General features: G+C 42.2%; 1 protein-coding gene across 1 annotated transcript in view; it reads left to right on the forward strand.

Moving 5' to 3' along the window:
* THSD4 (thrombospondin type 1 domain containing 4) overlaps nt 1-27,597 on the forward strand; it is a 215,628-nt gene that overhangs the window by 86,514 nt on the left and 101,517 nt on the right. Inside the window, exon 2 of the mRNA XM_008061449.1 lies at nt 26,274-26,478. Within this exon, the coding sequence (XP_008059640.1) occupies nt 26,274-26,478 (205 nt within the window). The remainder of the gene's footprint in view (nt 1-26,273; nt 26,479-27,597) is intronic.

Raw genomic sequence — 27,597 nt, forward strand, 5'->3', positions numbered from 1 at the left:
GTGGATGTATGTATGTATGGGAGGAAGGATGGATGGGAGGGTGGTGGATAGGCTTGTAGATAGATGGGAGAATGGATGGATGGATGGCATTTGAAAGAAAGAATTTAGGTCACAGTTTGTATAACTTATTAGAAATTAGTATGATCTAGACTTGGTCACCTAGTATGAAATTCTACAGAATTTTTTCACTGTCGGTTTAAGAATTTAAGCAGAAGTTCTGTATCTATGAGAATAGGCTGGATTATGCTTGAGTGGCAAAAACTGTAGTGATAGAATATCGGTGGATTAACACAAGGGTTTCTTTGTATTAAGAAAGAGTCAGCAAGGATCCTGCTCATCGGAGTCTCTCAGGGACCCAGGTTGTTGAGGCTCCATCATCTTGGGCTGCTGCCATATCCCCCCAAGGCTGCAAAATTTGCTCTGGCAGAAGAAGAAGGGGTTGAAGAGTTGAGCACCAGCAATTCAGTGCTTAAACATGGAAGTACCACATGCCACTCTCACTAATATCCCATTGGTCAGAGCTAGTCAAATGGCCACGCCTAACTTCAGAGGGTTGGGAAATTATAATCCTCCTATTACCTAGAAGTAGAGGAACCAGATCCTGAGAAACATCAGTAATGTCTGACAAAAGTTCACACTACCATTCCCTTTGCCTAAAGTAAAAAGATTAGTACTTTCATCAATTGTATAAACTGCAGTTTTGAAGTAAATGCTGGTGGCTTGCATGGGGCTAAGAGGAGTCCCAGTAGGCCAGATATAATTCAGGAGTAACATTCACTTAAGCTAATAAACTGTCATTATTTGATTTAAATGCCCCATTTGCAGTATAGAACCAAAATGCACCAAACCACAAAATTCCACTCACAGGGTCTAGGTTGTAATTTCTTCACTCTTCAGATGTCTCATTCTGTAAATTGCAATGGAAGCCCAGTTGTAGTCAGAAGAATCTTACTTAATTCAGGAAGTATTAGCACTGAATGTGCACTAGTTCCGAAAGAAAAGCAAAGTCCAATGTTCTTCTCTCAAGGAACTTAGATGTAACAACACAGATGATGATACAAGACAGATGGTGATGTTAGGATTTAAATATTTGTAGAAACTTGCTATTAAATTGAAATTTTAATCAGCAAAAATGATGATCTTATTTTATGGCTTTGCATAGTCCTGGCTCACAGCCAATAATCCTTAGATTTTTCTTAGCCCTCAGATCTTGTCTCTCAATTCTTTCAATATGGTCTAAGTCAATTGAAGATTATTTGTTTTGCAAAAGAAGCCAAGCCAGAAAAACATGCTACTCAGGTTCATAAAGGTTTTTTTTTTTTTCTTATTCAAAATAAAACTTACTTTGACTTCATGAAGAATAAGACATCTTACAATCTATATTACTGACTCTATTTCCATAAAGACAGGCCAGAAAAGAAATTGTACTGCTTGGTAGCCACCAAAATACTAGTATTTGGGCTTATTTGAAAAGCAGTAATAAAGGCAGCTTTTGAATCCTACACAGTGAAATTAGATAGCAGGCTACAGCAAGGCCTGGTGAGTAATTTATGGCAAGAGGGCCAGGGGTTGCCTGGAGGTTACCTGGAGCTGGTCTCCAATTCTCCCTTAGTGGGCTGATTCCCTGATACCAGCTGAGCCCATTGAACCAGGTGACTCTTTCAGAGCCAAGAGCAGGAAGGACAGCATGACATAGCTAAAGGCCCAAATCATGCTAATTATTGTTTAGAAATGTCAGCCTTTCCCAAAATTGCATTATATTTTAATCTTTGATTTCTTCTCATTGTATTTAAGTGTAAAAATCCATCCCTTTGTTTCATAAAGCCTGATACTACTATGAAACCATCTCTGAACTCCTTAGTCATTGCCTCCCAGTTTATCTTGTAATTCTGGCCCCATCTACCACGCAGTTCATCTCTTCTTTATTTCACTCACAGATACGGTATCTCCAGCTAGACATTAAGCCCATTGAGTGCAGGGTTGTGACACACGTCACTTTTTTAAAAATTTTAAAGATATGGGGTACAATTCAGAATTAAGTATAATCATCAGAGAAATACAAATGAAAACCACATTGACCACTTAACCCCAGTAAGAATGGTCATTATTAATAAAAACAAGCAACAGATGTAGGCTAGGATGTTGAGAAAAAGGAACGCTTCTTCACTGCTGGTGGGGATGCGAACTCATGCAGCCTCTTTGGAAAACAGTGTGGCGATTTCTAAAAGAACTAGACATTGACCTTCCATATGGCCCAGCAATCCCCTTACTAGGAATAACCTGGAGGAACTCAAATCATTGTACAAAAAAGATGCCTGCATATGCATGTTTATTTCAGCACTATTCACAATAGCAAAAATATAGAACCAACCGTGCTGCCCATGGAAACTGGACTGGACTGTGGTACATATACACAATGGGATATTATGTACCCATAAAGAAGGACAGACATATGGACTTTGCAGCAACTTGGGTGGATTTAGAGTCTATCATACTCAGTGATCTATCACAGAAACAAACAGAGCACCACATGTTCTCACTCGTAAACCACTTTTGATTTCTCTAAAGGATTGGGTCAGTCTGCAGCCATCCTAGCCTAAACATGCCCCATCTTGTCTAAAGGACTGGGTCAGTGCTAGCCTCAGGGTAGATGCTTAATTAACCTTCCATTAATGTAGTAACTCACTTGATGATTTAAACCTTTACACACACACACACACACACACACACACACACACACACACACACACACACACTGATCATTCAGTCTTTGAATGACTCTAACGATAAAGAACTCACTTTCTTCCAAAATAACCTGTTCCGTTTCATCATCAGTCAACTCTGTTAATGTTAATAAACATAGCTAAGATTTATTGAATGCCTACTGTGTTCCAGGCATGGTGCCAAGCCCTTTACACAGTTAATCCTTGTGACCATTTTGTGAGGCAGGCATTCGCTAAAGTGCTTTGTCTGTATCAGTAAGTGGGACTGGTCCTTTTGCAACACCCCTCATAAGCCCCAGTTCAATTTCTTGGGACCACAGATAGAAAATCTAATCTCTCTTGCATGTGACAAAGCCTCCAATATGGGGACCATCTAGCAGTGCCTGCCTTTTCTTCTTGTTTTTTGTTTGTTTGTTTGTTTGTTTGTTTGTTTGTTTTGAGAAAGCAGGATTTATTGAGAGAACAGAAAAGCCCCCACAGTGGGAGGGGACCCAAAGGGATTGCCCTAAACATCTTAGTTCTTTACACTATTGCTAAAAACAGTTGTAGAGTCTTACTGAGCACTTACTATATTCCAGGCACTGTGATAAATGCTTCTGTTTGGGGCTTTAAATTACAATTATTTTTTCTGTTTATAGTTGATGGAAGAGACACATAAAGGTGATGCACTTGCCTAACGTCACACAGCCAGTGTGTAGCCAACAGAGCTACAATCCCCAGAGAGTGTCATTCTAGAGACAGAGTTCTCCTTACTGCTCTGTATCATTGCTACTTAATGTAATTTTCACTTTTTTAACATTATAGGATTCCTTATGTCACTTTTGTAATTAAAGGGAGGAAGGGGCAGATACTTTGTCACAGAAAGAATATTCTTTAAAGGGATATTTTTATTTCCACTGTTTTCACAAGGAAACTAGAAGAGATTCAATGCTACAAAAGAAACTGTAAACATATTTTTGATACCTGAGAATAGAGAAGTTATTCTAGGTCCTTTAGCTTTGGAGCTAGAAACCTAGGACTATTTTGCAATCTCACTTCATCTTCTTGCCAATGAGAGGATAACATGGAGAAAAAGACCTGTTCTAGGCTAGTGCATCAGACCAAATGGGATATGTTATAAAGAAAGGGGCACAGACCAGTGTCCAAGTTCCCCAAAGTGCAGGACATGGAGCAGTATGGCCAATGCACAGGGAAGGAGGATTTGTTCCAGTCAGGGCTATTCAGGGATGAATTGGCTAGCGCAACAGGTAGAGAGCTCCCTGTCAGTGCAGAAGGTCCCACAAACCAGATACAGCTCTTGCAAGGACAGAAATGCCTTAGAAAGTTAGGACTACTAGGCATCCAGGAGGTCACCTGAAGATGTATTAAAAGTTGACATTTGGGAGGCTGAGGTGAGTGGACTGCCTGAGCCCGTGGGTTCAAGACCCGCCTGGGCAACTTGGCGAGACTTCATCTCTACAATAAATCAAAAATCAGCTGGGCATGGTAGTGCGTGCCTGTAATTCCGGCAACTCGGAAGGCTGAGGCGGAAGGATCGCTGGAGCCCAGCGAGTCGAGGCTGCAGTGGCCGGAAGCGGCCACTGCACTCCAGTCTGGGTGATGGAGTGAAACTCCAACTCAGAAAAAAATTAAATTAAATTTAAAAAAAAAAAAAATAGTTCAGGTTCTGGAACTGCCAACCCCTGGGTTACATTCCTGCTCAACATCTTGCTGATCATCAACAATTTACCCAACTTCACTGTGCCTTGGTTTTCTCATCTCTGAAATGGAAATAATAATATCATCTTCTCTGGGGGTTGGGAGGATCTAGTGAGTTAATTTATGCAGTATATTTTTTTAAAAAGTGCTATGCATGTGCCAAATCATCTTATCCTATGGTCTTCACACTTTTTAATAGAAATGCTCTTTTTTTCAAAGTGGTATAAGTAATCCCAATGCATACAACAAATTTTTAAAAACCACTAATGTGGCCGGGCTCAGTGGCTCAGCCTGTAATCCCAGCACTTTGGGAGGCCGAGGCAAGTGGATGCCTGAGCCCACAGGTTCGAGACCAGCCCGGGCAACTTGGCGAGACCTCATCTCTACAATAAATCAAAGATTAGCCAGGTGTGATAGCGTGCACTTGTAGTTCCGACTACTTGGAAGGCTGAGGCAGAAGGATTGCCAGAGCCCAGCAGGTCAACGCTGCAGTGGCTGTGTGTGTGCCACTGCCCTCCAGCCTGGGTAACAGACTGAAACTCCAACTAAAAAAAAGCCATATATACACACACACACACACACATACATATATATGTATGTGTATATATATATATGAACACTCATGTGTTTTGTTAGTATACATGAATTCTTAATTAAAACATTTACATCTATTATATAGGCACTTAATGAGCATGTGGCTATTATGTTGAATGGAAAATTTAACACAAGAAATATGAAAAATGGTTTCAATGCCTCAGCGTGCAATTTATCAGAATTTTGGTTCAATTTACAACTCTTGAGGGGTTCTTGATGAATACAGACAAGAAATTGTAAATTGTAGATAGGCAATCTCTTTGATTAAATAAAAATGGGGGAAGTTGTCCTGGGGCTGTATAAAAAATGAGCTAGTGCAGTGATTCCAGCGTGTTACACTTGAGCGTATACTATGGTTGAGTGTATATGATGTCTATCACAGTTCTTATATTTTAAAAATATGTTTTAAAGGTTATGAAAATATTTAAAGTAGAACTTGGAAGATCTTGAAAGACACTGACCCTATCACATTTAGCAGGCTTTTTATTTTTGAGTTGGAGTCTTACTCTGTCACCCAAACTGGAGTGCAGTGACACTCTCACGTCCATCCCAGCATCGACCTACCAGGCTCCAGCGATCCTTCCGCCTCAGACTTCCAAGTAGCCAGAACTACAGGTGTGTGCTACCATGCCTGGCTATTTATTTATTTATTTATTTATTTATTTATTTATTTATTTATTTTAGAGACAAGGTCTCGCCAAGGTTTCCGGGCTGGTCTTGAACCTGTGGGCTCAGGCAGTCCCCTCACCTCTGCCTCTCAAAGTGCTGGGATTACAAGCTGAGCCACCAGGCCTATCAGCAGACATGTTTTATAGGTTAAATTAGCCACAATGACCTGTCCAGGGTCTCAGCATGACCCAACTGATATCAAGGTCTAACTGACCTTGGTTAGACCAAATGATCTCTATGTTTTCTTCTACTCTGAGATTCTGTGATTCCAGCAGTCTATATTTAGTGGGAATATTTACTGATAAGCCTGGTTTCACTATGATAAGCTGCCTTTTCATTCTAATGATTGGCCATTTGGTTCTTCTTTATATTATAATTATATTTTACAAATATATATATATCTTATAATGACATATTATGTGTCATACATAATTATGTGTAGTATATATAATCATAAGTAGTAAGTAGTACATTATAGTATATGGAATATTTATAAATTGTATAACTTTATAAATTATAAAATTATATATTTTATAATTACATATGTATTTTATATAATTATAGATATTCTATATAATCATAAATAGAAAGTAGTACATTATATGTATGTAGAATATATATTTATAAAATATGTAGCATATTTTATAATATATGTATAATTTATATATAATATATTTTATAAAAATAAATTATAAATTTCAAAGGTATATTATTTTGAAAAAGAAAACATTGTTTCAAATTCATTTTCTTTTTGCTCGCATGCTTTTTAGTGATGTTTGGATGAGATAGAGAACTCTGATCTTCAACAACAAAGAGAGTTAGTAGTTTTTACTAACAGAGGTTAATTGTAAGCTCCAAATTTGCAAAGAAATTCAAATGTGGCTTTTATGGCCAACTTACGTCCTGCCCTATGCCATCCTAGTTTGTATTTTGTTCCCCTGACATTGTAACTTATAGAAAAAAAAAAAAACAGGTTTAATTTGTTGATGACTTACCGCCACAGGAAGGAGGAAGATGAACACCCTCACACATACTAATGACATGGTTTTGCAGCCATGCTGGTTGCTATCTGGATAACTGTGTTGCAACCGTGGCATCATTACCAACTTATTTCAGACAGGGATTTTCCAGTGTTCAAGTAGACACTTCCAAAAACTGTCTCTAGCAGGCCAGTTCACTCCACAGCTTGGGAGAAATGCCTTGATTAACTCATGGAACCCATAGGAAGCATGAAACAACTCAAAATTAATATTCTACAGCATCTTCCATTAAGCTACAGGTTTATAGCCTTCCCCTGCTCAAGACCTCCAGAAGTTTATTTATCTTAAAGGGACTAAGCTGTGTTTCTATCATTATCTAAAAACACAAGTTGAATAAATTGAAGTTATGCGGTGATGTCCTTACAGTCTCAACCATGTACAGACCACAGTCTCAAAGAGGGTAACCTTAGGACTTGAAAGGGAGAGCCCAGAGTTGCTAGGATGATTCAGATTCACTTAAAGAAAAGATGGTCCTGGGGAACTCCTATTTTATACAGTATACTCACAATGCCACAATTTTAAATTCCCTTCCTGATAATAAAAAAACATTCTAGAGCCCTGAGGCAGAATGAGCCACCAGACAAAATAGAAGTTGTTCAAAGGAATTCAAAGTCCCAGGCCCTTGGATGTGCACTGGGGAGAAAAGCCTTGATCACACCATCTTGTTGCAACAGAAAAAGAAAAAAAAAAACCTGGGAGAGGTTTTAGTGCCAGGGTGCCAGGCACCACGTGCAGGCAATGGATAAGAGAGAACTCAGAGCTTCTGGGAAATTGGAGTTTTCCTGTGAGTATAAGGGACACCCCAAAGTGGCATTAAGATGGCTTCATTCTGAGAATGTCAGATCAGAGTAAGGACTCCGAAGCCACCCAGAGCCCCTTTCCCTCCCCCATCTGTCCAACACAGGGGCTTTTCAGTGGAAGCTTTGCACTTGCTGGTGTGCACTCTCTACCATATTCCCTGTTGTAGTCAATCTGTTTACCTTGTCTTTTTGGCTGCCACCTTATCACTCTGCTGTTGAGTTTTTGAGCTAGAAGGATTTGGGCTCAGATCCTGGACTTGGCCATTGACTTCAGGCAAGTTACTTAACCTCCTTCTTTCCTCCTCTATTAAAATGATAGTAAATCTTTTCACCCTAGTAGATACTCAACAAATACAGTAAGTCCCCTACATACAAACCTTCAAGTTACAAACTTAAATGATGCACATGTGCTTTTTTAATGTATTATTTCTCTCCACCCGGTGTCAGTATAGCCTGTTAAATATATACAGTACTACATAGCCAGTTTTGTTAGCTGGGTGCCTAGGATAACTTTGTTGGACTTACAACAAATGGACTTGTGAACGCGCTATAAAAACTAAACTCACTCTTATGTTGGGGTCTTCCTATACCAGTTTCCTTTCTTTCTATTGCTTTTCTTGGTGCTCAAGAGCACCTCTGTAGACCTCTCTGAACAATAAGAGCACACTTTCCTTGTGGGACCTAAAATGATCAGCCAGGTTCCATCAGTTGTCAAAATTGAATCTTTGACTCTTTTCGACTTTGGCTCTTGCTCTCAGAAATGCTTTTTTTTCACTTTAATATTTGCTGCCATTCCACATTTTTTAAAGTATATGCAGGCCATTCTCTAACTAAATAACATTCCAAGGCAGTTATTGTTCGAGCTAGGAATGGATATCATGTGTTTGTATTTCTTTGAATGTGCCCTCTATGTTATCTTTAACTCAACTTTAAATAAAACATAATATGCATTGAGTTCCTTAAATGTGTCAGATGCTTTTTACAAACATAGACTCTCTTTATCAGCATAAAACCAACCCAGTGAGCCAGGAGATAGACTTAATAATTAGTGTCGCTAATTAATATGAACTGCCACTTTAACAAAGTGTTTTTGCTGCTGCACATAAGGACACTGGATCATGTTCAAAATTCCCACTTTCACTCAGTTGTCCACACCTGGGGTAAGGCTTATTCTTGAGCTGCTTTAGCCCCAGGCACTGCCTTCCACCTGGAATCAGGGAATCAAATATAAGCATAATGCCTAGGAGGAAATCATCAGCTTGTTTAAGTGACAACTGACATCAGGAAGCCTTTTGAGCTGGAGGAATGACATGATGACAACAGTGTCTTGGGAAGATAAATTTCACAACCATATGCAGGATAGATTACCTGAAACCACAACATTTAGCCTTTATGCTTCCACATCTTGGGGGCATGATCTAAAAACTCATAAATATTATCTGGATTTCCAAAGAGGGACTGATGAAAATTAAGAATTTTAAGGTTTCACCAAAGAAGGTGAGGGATCTGTGTTTATCCAACAGGTTTACATGTTCTAATTATTTATGTACACAAGTGCATATTTTTGGTGTGGTCCCTTGGAAGCCATGGGCAGGCATCTGATGAGCCATTGCCCCACCTTTTGGCTTAAAGTTGCAAGAGAGGGAAATTCTCTAGCAGCATGAGAATTCTTCATCTGGTTGCCACCTGAATTATTGTTATGGGACACATTGAGTTTGACAGATAACCCTGTTCTTATCCATCTTTCCATGAAAGAGCCTTCATGTTTAGATGTTTCAGCCAAATTTCTTCCTTCTGACAATGCATGGAACACAATGTCTTTATTCCTTAGTGAAATAAATATTCATATTGGATACATCATCCATGGTTAGAAAATATTAAGGAATTAACTTTAATTTCTTAGTCATTCTAGCCCCAAAGAGCAAGCTCTTGGGTGGAGTAATGATATCTCCTAAGGAGATGTTTTTCCTTGAGTCATAAATATGTCCCCACTTGGTAAAGCAATAGCTGTCTTTGCCAGGATGACAACTGAGAACAGCAGTTACTCTTTCAGTGAAGAGCTTTGGACCTGGGGATTTATTATGTGAAGAAAGGTGATGTGACAGATGTCCCTTCACTTTGGTGAATTGACACGGCATAGGACTTCAAGGGAGCAGGAGGATAAAAAGAAGCTATGGGAGATGCTGAGACAATTTAGTAAGTCCTCATGGGAGAGAATGCCTCAGACTGGGAGTAGTGCTCATGGGGGAGGGGTTTGGGGAAAGCCAGAGAGCAGCCCAGGACAGATAAGCAAGCAAATTGGCCCTTGATCAGATCCTGTTCTTGCAAGAAGTGTTTCTATTGTTTTAAGGGTCTATAAGTAAGTCCCTTACATACAAACCTTCAAGTTATGAACTTTAATGATGCATACCTGTCTTTTTAAATGGATTATTTCTCTCTACCAGGTGTCTGTATAGCCTGTTAAACACATACAGTACTATATGGCCAATTATGTTAGTTGAGTACCTAGGCTAACTTTTTTGGGCTTACAACAAATGGACTTGAGAACGCATGCTTGGAATGAAACTCATTCGTATGTTGGGTACTTCCTGCACAACAAGAAGAGAAGGAAAAGGTTAGGATTTGGAGACAGAATACCCCTTCCTTCACACCCACCTCCACCACTTCCTTGTGAACTTTGATATATTACTTACCTTTTCCGAGTTTCAGCAAAATCGGGATAATACCTTTTACCTCCCAAAACTGTCGAGTGAGTTAAGCAGGATAACATATGTAAGGCACCAAGCATGTGGTGAGTGCTCTAGCCATGAGAGCTGTCACATATATTCACGGGCTTCCTACTGCCTAAATCCCTGGGAGATGCTTGAATCCCTGTTTGTGTCTGTTTTCCGCCTATAATTCATCCAAGACCTGTACCTGCATGCCCAAGCTATGGGCTCCACCCAGCAGCTGCCCTCGTTCCAAAATGAATATAACCCCTTTCCAATTGCTGAGGCTTTCTCTCACTGGAAAGATTAAAAAAGAAAACACATGTTTAAAAAAATAGAGATACAGGTAACAAAGTTATAAGAAATCTCTAGAAGTCTTGGTCACCATTATCCCACAGCATTATTGAAATGTAAATAGAACAATTTACCTGTTTCTCTGGCGTCAAACATCACTTGAGAATCCTGTGTAATTAGGAGTGGGGTCTTAGTGGACAGTGCAACTAGACCAACTTCCTCTGTTAGAGTAGTAGTCTGTGGACCTTGTGTGGGAAAAGGATTCTTATGACCAGAGTGCCAAGGAACAGATCTTAAGGAGAAGGAAGAACTTGCCAGCATTTTTCTAGCCCTAACTTCACGACTTCGGGGCTGGTGTGCAACTTGAGCAAAGTTCTCAACTTCATTCACGTGTTTCATTTAAGCCTCACAAGGGATTTGTGAATGTAATGCCCTCATTTTACGGGTAAGGAAATAAAGTTTCAGAAAATGATGTCGCCTACAAGTGTAGGGTGTGTTTAGAATGCTCTTAAGTAGACATCCCTATGTATAGAAGAAAAGACTTTGGAACATATGGAGACATAGAAGAGAAATTTTTATTTCAGATTATGAAAACAGAAAGAGAGTTAACGGTATCTAAACTAGGACATATAAGGCTTAGGACGACCAAGAACAGAAAAAAGGTTCAGATCACAGCAAGTATACTTCAGATTCAAGGTCAGTTCTTAGTAGTCCTCCCTACCACTTGGGGCTTCTCACTGGCTCTCCACCATCTGCTGGTTTCTCTCCTTCCTCTCTTCTCTGTCTCTTCTTTCTCTCTGTCCAGGCCTGGAAGCAAAACCAGGCTGTTCTATGTAGCCAGATCTCATTTGAGTCATTATCTCATATTGCCTTGATTTCTGCTGACCCCCAGGTCTCAAGGTCCCAACTCCCACCTCAAGCAGTTCATCCAAGTATTTTTTAAAATACTTCAAAAAAAAGGTTGGTTTTTCTAGCTGGTAGACAAAACCCTTCTCATGTGGTTACAGGAGCATAAGAAAAAAGAAATGGCCATGCATGGTGGTTCATGCTTGCAATCTCAGCACCTTGGGAAGCAGAGGCAGAAGAATCTCTTGAGGCCAGGAATTCAAGACCCCTGTCTCCACAGAAAATCAAAAAGTTAGCCAGGCAAGGTGGCATGTACTTGCAGTCCCAACTACTCAGGAGGCTCTAGGCTGCAGTAAATCATGATCATGCCACTGCACTCCAGCCCGGGTGACAGAGTGAGACCCTGACTCAAAAAAAAAGAAAAGAAAAGAGGGGGGACTCAAAAAAAATCCCAAAATTTATTTATAAAACAATTGTGTATTTATTCGTACATGTTTAAACTTCAGTCACCTTCAAAGTACTCTCTGTTTGATGCAGTATGCCTATCTAGATGCTTTTTATGACTCACAACAGTTTTTTAATTAATCAGTTTTGATGCCTTTCAGTGCTTCTGCTGTTTTTTGTTTCACCTCTTCCATATTTGCAGAATGTTTCCCTTGGAGGATTTTTCACATCTGGCGGGAAGAAAAGTGTCTCAGGGCAAGATTGGGTGAATAAGGGGTCATGCTGATTTTGGTCAAAATTGCTAAACACTCAGTGCAGTGTGTGCAGGTATGCTTGTAAATCACCCATCATGTAATGGGCCAATGCATTGAAGGAATCTCCCCCCAAAAAATTCACTGAAGCTGAACGCAGCCTCTCACAACAATGCTAACTGGTCCACAGATGCTGATCAGTTTCTAGAACACTTACCTGGCAGGGGAAGCCTGTACTACAAAGGGCCCGCATTCCAAAAAATAGTTCTGGTTTTTTTGCGCACCACCCCCACCCCAGACCATTTGAGGTAAGGAAACAGTAAATCTCTGCCTCTGAAGAAGCAGGAGGGGGTCGCAGACAGGAAGTCCTCTTTTGGCCAACTTAGAGGAAACAATTCCCCCTTCGGGGACTTGGTTTCTTTATGCATGAAGCAAGCAGCTGAGGCTTCCAGATCCTTCCCCGCTAACCAGAAATGGGATTCTTAGGAGACTATGTTTGTGAACATGTCCTGTCTCTGCCCTTTCCCCATGAAGAATCTCACAGAGAAAAGTTCTCCAAAGGCATTATTTCTTTTCCATTTGAAACCAAAGAGTGATAGTGTTGTGCTGTGTTTGTTTTGATGGGATGGGAGAGTTGGTTGTTATTTGAGGGTTGGTGTACTACTTGAGAAAAGAAGAGAGAAAGAGAAAGTGGTCTTAAAGTTGGCTACCAGGAAACCTGTGAAAAGCACAAAATCTCCCTCATAAAGTGCTGGTTGACCTAGAACTGTGTGTAGTGATGGGTGTTAGTACACGGGCTGAAGGAAGAATAGCCCAGGGGCAAGTGCCAGCTGTGTCTCTCAGTGGCTGTGGCAGCTTGAGCAAGTTTCTAAATGTCTCTGAGATCTGGTTTCCTATCAGAGAGGATTGCTGCGGGGATTAAATGAGATGAGGGACATTATGTCTGAGCAGTCCTGGAACATAGTAGGTGCCTGGTACAGAGTGACCAAAATGAGTCATAGCAACTCAGATTTGTAGGGGACTTCACAATGTACCAAATCCTTTTTTAAGCAGTCCCCCTTCATCCTCAGAACCTCTGCACCATAGACAGAGAGGTATGAGTAATGCCATTTTACAGACAAGGTAACAGACCCTCACGGCACTACCAGAACTAAAGCCCAAGCCTCTTGGTTCAGAAAGTTCTGGGAGATTTCATTAGCTCTTCAGTCACTTCCAGGTGACAACAACCAATGAGCTATGAAGTCAGGAAAGAGACTTCCAGCTGCAAGAAGTGACTTCTGACATCCAGAGGGGAGACAACAGAGTCCATCTGGGCAGTTGGAACCACCTCATTTAGAAGGTGATAATCCCTTACCCCCAGAGCATTTCTTAGTTACCTGGAGCAGACGTCAGCAAACTGTAGCTCACAGGCCACATCTAGCAAGTGAGCCCAATCCACCTGCTTTTGTAAATAAAGTTTTATTGGAACAACCAATGCCCTCAACTGTCCATGGCTGGTTTTATACTTCAACAGTCCAGCTGAGTGGTTGAACAGAGACCATGTGACTGCTAAGCCTAAAATCTGTGTTATCTGGCTCTTGACAACAAAAAAAACTTGCTGACCCTTGAAGTAGAGCAGCTCTTCTCAAACTGGAATGTGCACATGAATTACCTGAGGATGCCGTTAAATACAGATTCTAAATCTGTAAGCCTGATGATGCCCAGGCCAGTGGTCCACAGACCACACTTTGAGTAACAAGGGGCTAGAGAAGATGAAATGATGCTTGTTATTCTTGATTTAAGGGAAAAAAAACCCCAAATAACTGAGAGGTATAAGATATACTTTAGAAGAATTCCCAATCCAAAATGCTAAAAATAAAAATGTCTAGAGTTTTAGAGGAAACTGCCAATGAAAGCAAGGGAGAAAGAGAATGAATATGCCTATATTCAGTGAATGAATTAATGATTATCAGGGTCCACACTCAGACCCCGCTCTAAGATGACTCCATCACAGACCTGCCCCCCAGTAGTGTTTCTGCCTGAAGATTCTTCCAGGTTCCCAGGCCAGGCACCTCCATCTTCCTTCCATCTCTACCTTAGGTGGACTATCCATCTTCAGTTCCATTGATGATTTCTTCAGCATGACAGTGGGGTACCCCTCACCCTGCATTCTCTGGCCAGGCGTCTTCCACTTTGTGCCCATCCGAATGCAATTGTCTGTGTGTTTCTCGACCTCCAGTCTCTTCCACCTCCAGTCCACTGCCTGTGTCTGCCAAGCAACTTTTGAAAACAGCGTTTCAATAAGCCATTCCCCCTCAAAAGTCTTGGGATTCAAGAGCTCACACTTGATCTTTTCTCTGCTCGCCCAGCTGGTTCTCTCAGGTATCCCGGGAGATCACCCAGTGACATCTGAAAAGTCCATGTAACCCCCTGTGTTGTAACTCATTTACACAGAATTTTTAGGCATTTTCTTGAAAATTGGAAACTAAAAAGCTTAAGTATTCAACCCACATTTTTTTTTTTGAGTTGGAGTCTCACTCTGTCGCCCAGACTGGAGTGCAATGGCCGCTCCCGGCCACCGCAACCTCGACCTGCTGGTCTCCGGCGATCCTTCCGCCTCAGCCTTCCGAGTAGCCACAATTACAGGCGCGCGCTCCCACGCCTGGCTGATTTTTTTGATTTATTGTAGAGATGAGGTCTCGCCAAGTTGCCCAGGTGGGTCTTGAACCCACAGGCTCAGGAAATCCACTCACCTCAGCCTCCCAAGGCGTGGGATTACAGGCTGAGCTACCGAGTCCAGTTCAACCCACATTTTTTAATGTTCCATAAAAGTACTTTAAGAAATGAAATCAAGTCTTAACAGGATGGCAGGAACTTGCACATAGATCGCAGTAAATATGCCATCAGTCTGAATCTCTGAGCCCACCTTTCTTGTGTTTCCCTATAATCATTTTTTAAAGTGTTTGACCACTGTCTCTTGTACTTAAATAGTTGCTTAGGTGAGCATCCTTTTATGGAGGCTTCTAGGTCCATCTTGTGGAGAGAAATGCAAGCAGGCACGTCTGGAGACAGGCTGTGTATTAAGAAAATGACAAGAATGCAAGCATGAGTCTCCATCACCGCCTCTGGTCTCAGGGACAGTCCCCTGCCAGCCATCTGGTGGTGATCTACATCTGTAGACCCAGGCTACCCGCACTCAGGAGAGTCTGTGTTGGGCCATCTTGGAGGATGGTTCATCAACTCAACTCACTATCGCCTTTTTTCTGATCATCTGAGTTCCAGAACTCTCACTACAGGGTGTAGTCAGTGTCTTCCTGCTCCTTTCCGCAGGAAACTTCCTAGTCCTGATTCCTTGGTAGCCTAAACCCATAGTCTCTGAGAGAACTATCCCACATGTTTGTTTTTTCCTAGCACCAGCCCCTTGTGGAACCCTAAAAAATTATCATACAATCTGGCCAGAAATATGATGGTCTCTTTATTTACTTTTATTTTTATTTTTGAGTTGGGGTCTCACTCTGTCACTCAGGCTGGAGAGCAGTGGCATGATCATGGCTACCACAGCCTCCACCTACTGTGCTCAGGCAATCCTTCCACCTCAGCCTCCCAAGTAGCTGGGACTACAGGTGTGCACCACCACACCCAGCTAATTTTTTGAACTTTTATATAGATGAGGTCTCACCATGTTGCCCAGACTGGTTTCCTGGACTCAGGCAATCCTCTTGCCTCGGTCTCCCAAAGTGCTGGGATTGCAAACATGAGCCACCACACCCTCTGATGGTTTCTTTAAAAAGAACTCACCATACAGCCTTACAAGTTAAAATTAAAATAGACATCCATAAGCTTCTACCATTCTGTAGAAAAGCATGGGTATTTCACTTTTATAATAATGATAATGATTGTTGTCATAAGTCAATCCAGGGTGTGTGGTGGCTCACGCTTGTAATCCCAGAACTTTGGGAGACTGAGGCAAAAGGATCACTTGAGGCCAGGAGTTCAAGACCAACCTGGGCAACATAGCAGTATCTCATTTTTTTAAAAAATTGTTTTAAGGCTGGGTGCAGTGGCTCACACCTGTAATCCCAGCACTTCGAGAGGCCAAGGTGAAAGAATTGCCTGAACCTATGGATTCGAGACCAGCCTGGGCAACTTGGCAAGACCTCATCTCTACAATAAATCAAAAAATTAACCAGGCATGGTGACGTGTGCCTGTAATTCCAGCTACTTAGAAGGCTGAGGCAGAAGAATCACCTGAGTCCAACAGGTCAAGGCTGCGGTGGCCGTGAGCGTGCGCCACTGCACTCCAGCCTGGACTACAAAGTGAGACTCCAACTCAAAAAAATTTTTTTTAATTAACCAGGTGTGGTGGCACTTGCCTGTAGTCTCTGCTACTTGGGAAACTGAGGATCACTTGAACCCAGGAGTTTGAGGCTGCAGAGAGCTATGATCATGCACTCCAGCCTGGGTGACAAGAATAAAACTTTGTCTTTTAAAAAGAAAAGTAATAAGTCACTTCGTGCCTCTCTCCTCCCTCTCCCATTTCAGTTTGTTGCATAGGAAGATTATGAAAGTAAAGCATTGGAATTTTAGAGTTTGAGAAACCCCCACCCTTGTGAGAAAGACGACCCTGGAGGGAAAGAGAGAGGTGGTAATTCTCTTACTGAGTATGAAACGTTTGCCTTTCAGGACTCCTCTCTTCAGATTTGTAAACATTGCTACAGTTTATTCTTCCCCAATTTCATCCTACAAGAGTGCCAACATTTTCTTTCAGTCGAGTCCCTTGGTAAGGTGCTAGTTTCTAATGTAGGAAGATGAGGTACTGAAAAGTGACAACCATAAACTTGATTAAAACCAGATCACTGGTTTCACAATTGCTTTCATTTGGGAAGCCAAAATACCTTTTATCACATGGACCATTTCTTCTCTTCAAATGAATGGCGTTGTCAATTTGTTTTCCATTGATTTCTGTTTCCAATTTAATTTTTTCTACATAAAGTAAATTTCCCTGACTTTAAACATGGCAGGATTCTTCACATCAGGGCTTTTATCTCTTTTGTCTATAAACAATTTGGAACTGGAAGGGGCCTGAGAGATGATCTGGTTCAAAGAGCAATTGGCCAAATTTTGATCTTTCGATTCCTAAACTAGCTGCTCTTTCATTCAACAAATACTTATTAAGTACCTACTGTGTGCCAGGCACCATGCTCTTTCCCCTATATAACTTTGGTTATGTTGACTTTAAACCAAAAGGAAGTCTTTTTTTTTTTGAGTTAGAGTCTCACTCTGTTGCCCAGACTGGAGTGCAGTGGCAATCTCCCAGCCACTGTAGCCTCAACCTGCTGGGCTCTGCGGATCCTTCTGCCTCAGCCTTCCAAGCAGCCAGAACTATAGGCATACACTACCACGCCCTACAGGCATACGCTACCACGCCCGGCTAATTTTTTTAATTTATTGTAAATATGAGGTCTTGCCAAGTTGCCCAGGTAGGTCTCTAACCCGCGGACTCAGGCAATCCACTCGCCTAGGCCTCTCAAAGTGCTGGGATTACAGGCTGAGCCACCGACCCCAGCCAAAAAAGTCAATCTTAAAGAAGGTTACTAGATAGTTTAATGGCACTGAGGAACTATTTTTAAAAACTAGATAATTAGAGGACCAGGCATGGTGGCCCACACCTGTAATCCCAGCACTTTGGGAGGCCAAGGCAGGTGGGTTGCTTGAATCCAGGAGTTCCAGACTATCCTGAACAACGTAGTGAGACCTCATCGCTACAAAAAAAAAATTAAAAATTAGCTGGATATGGTGGCCTGCGCCTGTAGTCCCAGCTACTCAGGAGGCTGAAGTGGAAGGATCACCTGAGCCCAGGAAGTTGAGGCTACCATGAGCCAAGATCATTGTGATCATGCCACTGCACTCCAGCCTGGGTAACAGAGTGAGGCCCCCCTCAAAAAAATCCTGGATAATTATATATTCTTTGCTCGTTCACTTGCCTGACATCTACAAAAACTGTTTTTGCACTTCTGTAAAATGGTCATTATTTTAAAGTTTTCTGGGAAATCTGTCGTGCTCCCCATGAGCTTTGGAATAAATCAAAGCAGTGGCTGTCATCTGGGGTGATTTTGCTCCTATAGGGGATAATTGGCAATGTCTGAAGACAGTTTTGTTTGTCTCACTAAGGGGGAGGGACGCTTCTGGCATCTAGAGGGTGGAAGCCAGAGCTAAATACCTACAGTGTATAAGACAGCCCTTCAGAAAGAGACTTCAGGGCCAAAAAGTCAATAAGAAGAGCAGGCAGGAAGGTGAGGAGTAGGGCTTGGGGGAAGGTGAGAAGCAGGCCTTCCAAGCCCTGAGCATCTCTCCTCAGTCAGAGCAGCCTGCTTTTCTCATTTCATAGAGTGGAGTTCTGCATTTTTGCACAAGGCTTTGTTTGAAAAGTATATATTTTTCTACTTTAAAAAAAAATCAATAAATATAGTTGGTCATGCTCGGTGGCTCATACCGGTAATCCCAGTGCTTTGGGAGGCCAAGGCAAGAGGATCACTGTGGCCAGGAGTTCAAAATCAGCCTGGGCAGCATAGTGAGACCCCATCTCTAAAAATATTTGTTTAAATTAGTGTGGTGGTATACACCTGTGGTCCTAACTACTGGGAAGGCTGAGGCAGGAGGATGACTTGAGCCCAGGAGTTTGAGGATGCAGCGGACTGTGATGGCACTCCAGCCGGGGCAACAGAGCAAGACACTGTCTCAAAAAAAAGTTAAAGACAGAAGAAGATAACAGCTCTCTGCCTCTTGTCTTATAACTGAGTCACATTAGAACAAATCAAGTGGGAGTGGATGACACAGGATGAGGACTCCCACTCAGGGGTAGATTTGGAAGCATCTATCAAGCCTCAGTCTTGGCTATGCCGGACTCTGTGCCCACCTCCTTCTCAGCATTTACAAGCTGTACTGAAGGGATTTGACTGTGTCTGTTTTTCCATTTAAACCAGGGGCTGGTAGTTTATTTTTTCTGTAAAAGAACCGATCATAAATATTTAGGCTTTGTGGACTGTCTGTGCTGCAACTACTCAACTCTATTATTGTCGCACAAAAGCAGCCATAGACAATAAGTAAACACATGGGAGTGCTTGTTTCCAATAAATCTTTATTTACAAAAACAAGCAGTGGGCCAGATTTGGCCTGCAAGCTGTAGTTTCCTGACCCCTGATTTAGCCTGTAAAGAGGAACCTTTTTTGTTTTATCCTCATGTCTCCATTGCCTAAAACTGCATTGGCACATAGCTGGGGCTGGCTCAGGAAACACTGAACTATATTGAGGGTCAATCGTACAGGCTTAAGTGCTTAGAAGAGTTTAATGAGAATAAAAACTGGAAAAAGTTTCATCCAGTATTTCCCAGGGAGTTTCTATAGATTGTGTAACCATTTCCCCATGTTGAACATTTAGGACATTTCCAATTTTTTTATTATTAATAATAATCCTGTGATGAGCTCCTTCATACAGAAATTGTTGGCTTCATTTCCTATCATTTCCTTAGCATAAATTCCTAGAAGAAGAGTTTATTGGGTCAAACCTTATGTATTGCTAAATTGCTTTCCAAGAAGGTGGTATTGATCTACATTCTTGACAGCAATAAGAGGGAGATATTTGTCATATGCAAAGGATTTCTTTCAACAGAATGTCATGAATAAAAGCTTTGACATCCACATGTGTTTCCACAAATTAGCTCACCATAAATATAAGTAAATTGGTGCTAGCTACTCATCATTTTAATATTCTGCTATAATGTCACACCAGCACAATTACCCAGGCACATTGTTTTACCTGTTGGTGTCATCTAGCCAATTAGTTGAGGTTGCCCCGTCTCACATGTTTTCTGAGCACACACACAGACATCTGCTTCCCATTTGAGAGTCAGAATCTCCACTATCTGAACGCCTGGCACTAGCTTACCCTGCTGTGAAATTCACCACCAAATATGTCATGCAGATTGCTCGTTTCCCTCAGGAGATTTCATTCAGGTTAATTTTGGCACACAATTGGGTAATTCTTGAGCAATTTCTCCTGTGACGGCTCGCAATATGTAAAATTTTCCTACAGCATGCTACAAAAGTCACTGGAAAAATACTAAGGGTATCTGATAGTTGTCCAATTGCCTATGTAACAGCAAGAAATATCTCTTCTGGACTGCAGTACATCAAGAGCAAAAAAAAAAAAAAAAGCCCATAAAATAAAGGTAGATCAGGGAGCAGATGTTCTTCCTAGCCTTTTTCACGAGGTGCTGTTTGAGCAGCGAGCACGCAGGAGCTGTGTGTGGTGTCTTTACAGTGAACTTTAGGCCTTTTTTTTTTTTTTTTGACTCTTCAAACTTTTCTGAATTTCTCCAAATGAAGAAGAGAATATTTCTGACTGAGAAGTAATAGAAAGTGTTATAGAAATAGGGATGGGTCCAGGTGGTCACATGGCGATGGGATTTTCTTAAAACAGGATAGATTTCAGACAAAAATCAAATGTGTAAAGACAATGATACCAAAGCCCAGTGTTGTCTGAGAAGCCACCATATTGCAACATTCTGCTAAGTACCTTCCACAATTGTCTTGTTCAATCCTTCCAACAGTCTTAAGAAGCAGATACTGAACTATTACCCTCCACAGACAAGAAATATCCCAAGACTCAGACCAGTTCACCAACACATCTAAAGACACCACAGATCTGGCAGACTCTTCTGCCCACTGTAGCACCTAGGATGACACTTTGGTGATGCCTCTGAAGGAGTCTGGACATAGGTCAGCACTATTAGATCACCCCTATCAGTGAGCAATTGACCAGCCTCCTGGTATACAAACCAGAATTCAGGCCAGATTGCTATCTGAACACTATCACTGGGAAGATCTGGATGGTATTGGAAATGTTTTCAGCATGACCCCAAAGAGAAGTAACCCACCCAGCATCCCACAACAGCATACTGAGGACTGAACCAGGACTGCACCCCAGGTTTCTTGGTTCCCAGTCCAGTACCTTTTCCATCATCCCAAACTGCTCCTGCTACATGACATCAGCTCCACTTATCAATTCCATGACCATGTTCTGGAGGAGAATATCAGCTGCTTTAAAGAAAGTAACAGTATATAGTCTACACATATGGTAATATTTCATAGAACTATATACCCAAAAAAGTACGTATAAAAATGGCAAGTCCAACTAAGATCTATTCTTGAGTTGATATTATAATACTGATGTCAATGGTATACATGTGGAGTTTTTTGGTGGTGGTGGTGGTGGTGGTGTCGTTTTGAGTCAGGGTCTCATTCTGTCACCCAGGTTGAAGTGCAGTGGTGCAATCACAGCTACTGCAGCCTCGGCCTCCTGAGCTCAGGCTATCCTTCCGCCTCAGCCTCCCAAGTAGCTGGGACTACAGGCATGTACCACCATGACCAGTTGGGTTTTTTGTTTCTTGTTTTTGGTATTTTTTATAGAAATGAGGTCTCACTATGTTGCCCAAGTTGGTCTCAAACTCCTAGGTTTAGCGGTTTTCCCACCTTGACCTCCCAAAGTGTTGGGATTATAGGCGTGAGCCACCACACTCAGCCTTTTAATGGTATACAAGGTTTTGGCAGTGTGCTACAGTTATGTGAGATATTATCTTTAGGGAAAGTTGGATGAAAGGTTACCGAAGTTCTCTCTACTGTGCTTACAACTTCTTGTGAGTCATAAACAATTTCCAAATAAAACATTATAACAATAAGAAGGTAGTGTCTAGGCATAAGTGTTTACGGACTATGCTGTAAAGTACGATGTTAAAACAGCCAGTGTGGGGAGGATATGGTGAAAAGGGAACACTTCTACACTGTTGGTGGGAGTGTAAACTAGTACAGCCTTTGTGGGAATCAGTGTGACAATTCCTAAAGTTCTAAAAATCGACCTTCCATATTACCCTGCAATCCCCCTACTGGGAATATACCCGGAAGAACACAAATCACTCTATGAAAAAGATACCTGCATGTGTATGTTTGTTGCAGCGTTGTTCACAATAGCAAGAATATGGAACCAACTGTGCTGCCCATCAAAAGAGGACTGGATTTTAAAAGTGTGGTACATATACACAATGGAATATTATGCAGCCCAAAAGAAGAACAAAATAATGAACTTTGCAGCAACCTGGATGGAATTAGAGTTTATAATACTATAATTCTCTGAGTAATCTCTCACAGAAACAAAGAGCTGAGTATCACATGTTCTCACTCATAAGTGGACCTTGAACAACTACTATCAAGGATTGACAGTAGCAGGAAACTGCAGGGGGGAGTTGGAGGGTGAGGAGGTGGGACTGACAGTAGTCCATATCTGCCTGGGGAAGGGGGGGAACACCTCATCCACAAGCGTACCTGAACAATGAATATTTGTATATCTAACCCTGAATTGTACCCCACAATTAAAAAAAAAAAACAGCCAGTGAAGGAGAGGTGCATAGCATGGTTGGGTCTTCATAATACTGGAAGAGGAGCATGCCAGTCCCCTCTGGACCAGGCTCTCTCCTGTCCTCTGTGATAAACAGGCTTTGAACTTGTTCCTCTGCACCCAGGTCACTGCCACCATCCACTCTTTCCACAAAGCTAGAGCCTTTAGCATGACCTCTGAGCCTTTGACCTCCAATTTTTGCACAATGGTTAAAAACATGCCTTTTGGTTTGGGACCTGGATCCAAATCTCAGCTCTGCCGCTTACTAGCATCATGACCTTAGGCAAGTTGCCTAACCTCTCTCCTAAGTCTTAGTCTTCTACAGAGCTCAGCAATCTCACAGATGGCTTTTAAGATTAAATGAGAAAAACATACATTCAGAACACCTAAACTGTAGGAAAGACTCTGTACATGTTAGACACGATGATGTGGAGGAGGCAGGGGAGGAGGAGGACGAAGACTGTCACCGAGGTCTGTTCATTTTGTACCCTACACATTTCTCAAATCCTCTTCACTCCATCCCCGTTCCCCTAGTTCAGGCTGGGATATTGCCACATGCTCCAGACCTTTTGCGCTCACTTGTTAATTATCGACTTTCTCAAGGTGATTGGATCCTGTCCCAACATAACATAGAAATGTAGAGATTCCTCGTTGCCTGATAGTTTGTGATCTGTGTGTCTACCCAAACACCCCTGTTATACTCAGACTCACAAAGGCAGAACCTGTGTCTCATTCTGCTTGGGATTGCCCAGACAACCTGCCTGATGTAGTTACTCAACAATGTCAGTGACGGTGTTTCCGTGTTTCCGTCTTGTCATGGCTGGCCCTTCTTGTCATCAGATTCTAGTTCAAAAACCATTCCTTAGCCATGCCCTCCTAGGCACACAATCCAGATTGCCCCTTTTTATATCATCTGATCCTCATAGCAGGAAGTAGGGACAGCTGTCATGTCTGTCATTTGTCTATAGCCTCAGAGCTAAAAATAAAGGTCTTGAATACATGTTGCCTGACTGGTTCTCATTCAGGGACTATCCCTCCTGCTTTGTGAAGTGGAGTTATGGTATTTGGTAACCCCATGGCAACTCAATCTCTCAGAGGCCTGGGTAGCCACCAGAACACTAGAAAGGTGCTCCCAATAGCTCCCGAGGAAGCTGTTGATGGACTCTGAGAAGACAGGATGTCACCTTTAGGTTTAGCATCATTTATGCAACCACACACTTCCCTGAAGCCAACCCCAGGTTGGTTGGACATCTATGGGACTTTCCTCCCTGTGTCTAGATCCATCCAGAGTGGCCATGCTGTGTAGGAAATCTGGGAGGGGCTCCGTCAAATTGCACAGAGCATTTTAGCATAATGTCTGATTCACAAGATCAAATAACATTTAGTCTGAGTCCATGGTTGTCCAAAGCGATCCATGTTTGTATAATTTCCCTTTCATGATAGTCCCTGGCTAATGGGGCTGGGGCTGAGGATTGATGTGGTGTCTGTCCTGTCTTCGGTGATTCACTTTCATTTTCATTCTTGAAATATTCCTTACACCCTAGTTACGAGAGCCTCCCTAGACAGTCTGTTGACCCCCACTCTAGGTGGGGCCCACTCCACATTGCAGCCAAAGTTATCACCTGGAAAACAAGTCTGAGCACTGCCATCCCTTTCTTCAGAAACCTGGGAGTTGCCAATGCCATAGGATAAAATTCAAATTCTTCACCCTGGCAAACAGGATCCTTGACAAATTCAGCTGAATTCTCCAGCCTCGTTCCATCCCCCTCAGCAATCCTACACGTCAGTCTTGTCATTCTGTGAATGTGCTGTGTTTTTTCTTGGTTTCACACTACTCCCTTTGACTGGTAGATCCCTATGAGCATGAGCTCAGTTTGGGACAAGTTGAGTCCCGGGGTTGGAAGTTGGGAAGGGGAAGAGGGCGAGATGTCACTAGAAAGGGCAAAGTTTGGCAATGACCATCTCTGTGTCCATCTTCCCCACTGGTGACAGTCAGAGGCATCGACTTAATTCAGTTAGAATCTTGCCTTAAAAACATGGCCTCTATGTTCCAAAAGCCCTGTTGATGGTGGCATTTCTTTGTTTCAAAGCAAGGGAGAGCTCAAGGGGGTGAGGATAAGGAAATCGTGCACAGAAAACATTTTCCTTGTTTTTCTGCTAAAATGTGCATAGGATAAGGGCAAGAAATATTTAAGGGAGGAGAAAATACACCACGAACATGGCATTTGGAAAGGCTAATTGGATGTGGGTGAACATATTGAGTTGATGTTCTGTTGTCAGAAATAATGTTTTACAGAGATGCTGTTTGTGAAGAAAGACCAGTTATTATTGATGGGCCCATGTGCACTCGGGAATATGGAAGCAATAATGAGAAGTGCAGAGCCGGCAGAGAGATGTCCATCAGGCAGGAAGTTGGAGGGGAAAGAATGAACACTTTCTGATTGGACTCTGCCTGTAGGATTTTACCTGGAGGACACACATGAACAGACCCAGGATTGTGCAGTAAAATCAGAAATGGACTCTGAGTAATGCGCTGACCACTTTTCCCCGAGATGTAGTCTCACGATTGCTCTTAGAATTCAAGAACCAGGACAAGCCTGTGATTCAGTGAGCATGTGTCTCAAGTTTGAGAATACCATTTTGATTTCAAGTATCTTTCCATATCCTCATAGAGCAGTGAATAATACTATAATCCCAATACTTCATTGTCTAAACTTCAATCTGTTTATTTCCATCTGCCCATGGAAGTGTAACAGAGTGCTTTGTTCTGAACATGTGTCCCAGTTTTGGATTTAGGAAACGTGATCACAAGCCCTGTGAAATCAGAAGTGAAAAGCCCCAAAAGTGGGAAAAAGATCCCATGAAGATCATTCCATTTTGTTCCAATGTTTACATTTTTTATGCAAAATAGAGTGGACTCACAGAAACAAGAATGGGATGAGGAAGATAAAGCAGAAAGATCTTAGAATGAGTAATGGGAAGATTGGGGGAAAGGAATTCAGGAGTGTCAGAGTTCCTTTAAATACAGAGGACTCTGGCTATCCAAAGACACTCCATGATTCAGAAGCTTCTTGTCTGGTTTGTTGATGTTTCTGGCTCTTGCTTCCCTTCCTCCTTCTGCTCCAGGAAAAGTGCTCTGGGGCAACCAAGCAAAAGTCCAGCTGCTCTGCTCTCTGGAGTCACAGTTACCAATGGAGTCTCAGCTCTCCATTTTATTTCGTTTCCCAAGAAACTGGGCCAGGGTACACTACTTTTGGGGGGTACTTTGCTAAGTGTAGCATCTATAAGAAGACTTGGGGGCAAACCCCAATTTTAGGTGTGGTACTTGTCATGGTTCCAAAGAGATTCTTCATGGGGAAATCCCAGGATGGACCATCTTCTCTCCTTCCAGAGTCCAGTGGGGATTTGCAGATCAGCTTCACGGTCCAGCCCGTGTAAATACCTTTCTAGCCTGTTGTCCTGTTCTCCTCCCTGTTCTTTTTCTCTGTGTTATCTTTCTCTTGATTCTTTATCACCACGTGTCTTGTTTCCTGTCTGTGCCCTGCCCCTACTCCTAGGATGCATGTTTCATAATAGCTAGAAAAGAAGTATCTCGCTGAGAGAAGGTGCTCTGAATATCTGAGGGGAAGTGTGAATTCACTCATCTGCAGAAGCAGGGAGCAGGGAGAAGGTCATTTCGAGTCCCCCCAGTAGATCTTCTGTCCTATACACCCCCCTGCCCCCCGTGCATGCTTCTGATACATGCTACAAGAATCTTTTGTTTTCTGCCTCTTTACAGAGCATTGGCTGTGATGACTACCTAGGCTCCGACAAAGTCGTGGACAAATGTGGTGTGTGCGGAGGTGACAACACAGGCTGTCAAGTCGTGTCAGGCGTGTTTAAGCATGCCCTCACCAGCCTGGGCTACCACCGTGTCGTGGAGATCCCCCAAGGGGCCACCAAAATCAACATTACCGAAATGTACAAGAGCAACAACTATTTGGGTAAGTTTGACCTTTCTCCAGAAGATGCCATTTGTCACTGCCAGTTGATGTATTCCATCCAGGATTGTGAAATGGGCACCAGCAGTGTCCTGAGGTCCTGGGCTTGTAAAAAGTGCCACTGGGGAATGCCAAAGTACCACCTGCTCTGCCCCTTGAAATGGGCAGCTTGGGTGGAGAGACTTTTTTTAAAAAAAAGTCCTTCACACAAGTAAATGTTTAAGGTCTGCACTTTTTTCTTTTTTTTTTTTTTTAGTTGGAGTCTCACTCTGTCACCCAGGCTGGAGTGCACTGGTATGCTCATGGCCACCACAGCCTCAGCCTTACTGGCCTCAGGCTATCCTTCCACCTCAGCCTTCCAAGTCGCTGGAACTACAGGTGTGCACTACCATGCCCAGCTAATTTTTTGATTTATTGTAGAGATGAGGGCTCACCAAGTTGCCCAGACTGGTCTCAAACCTCTGGGCTCAGGCAATTCTCTCACCTCTGCCTCCCAAAGTGCTGGGATTACAGGCTTGAGCCACTGCGCCCAGCTGTCTGCACATTTAAACCAGCCTTTGCTCCTTCTAAAAGAAACATGGTTATGAAATGGATAACAGACCAAACTGTTACTGTGAGATCCACAAGGCTCTTTGCAAAACCAGGAGGCCTGCAGGTTCTTGTCTTGTCGGAATGAGAGTGACCAGAGGCAGTTGATGATCCTGTCTGCACCTTCACTTTCCAGAGGTCTAAAGCAAAAGCCACTTTTCTCTTCTTTCTCCTCATCTGCATATGAGGCAACAGAGCTCGACATTAGTGGGGTTCACTTGACTTCTGAACAGATGTAGACACCTCAGCAGTCATTGCAGACAATGTCATCAACATTGAGAGGCCATTTTTAACCCATTTTCCTACAAAAGGAGATCTTTGTTGATGCTTTCTTCTGGGTTTCTGAACTATATACATTCCATCCAAAGCAAACTGGTCATATGAATTAGTTTTTACCAGATTTGAGTTCATGTAAGCATGTACAAATTAGTTAGCAAAATAAGGGAGATATTTCTTAAAGTCATTTAATGAACAGCAGTATTCATGTTTTATATTTTAATTATTTATTAACAGGCACATATCTAGCTCAAACTA

The sequence above is a fragment of the Carlito syrichta genome, unplaced genomic scaffold (assembly GCF_000164805.1).
Source record: "Carlito syrichta isolate Samal-C Ts95f unplaced genomic scaffold, Tarsius_syrichta-2.0.1 Scaffold305253, whole genome shotgun sequence".
Lineage (NCBI taxonomy): Eukaryota > Metazoa > Chordata > Mammalia > Primates > Tarsiidae > Carlito > Carlito syrichta.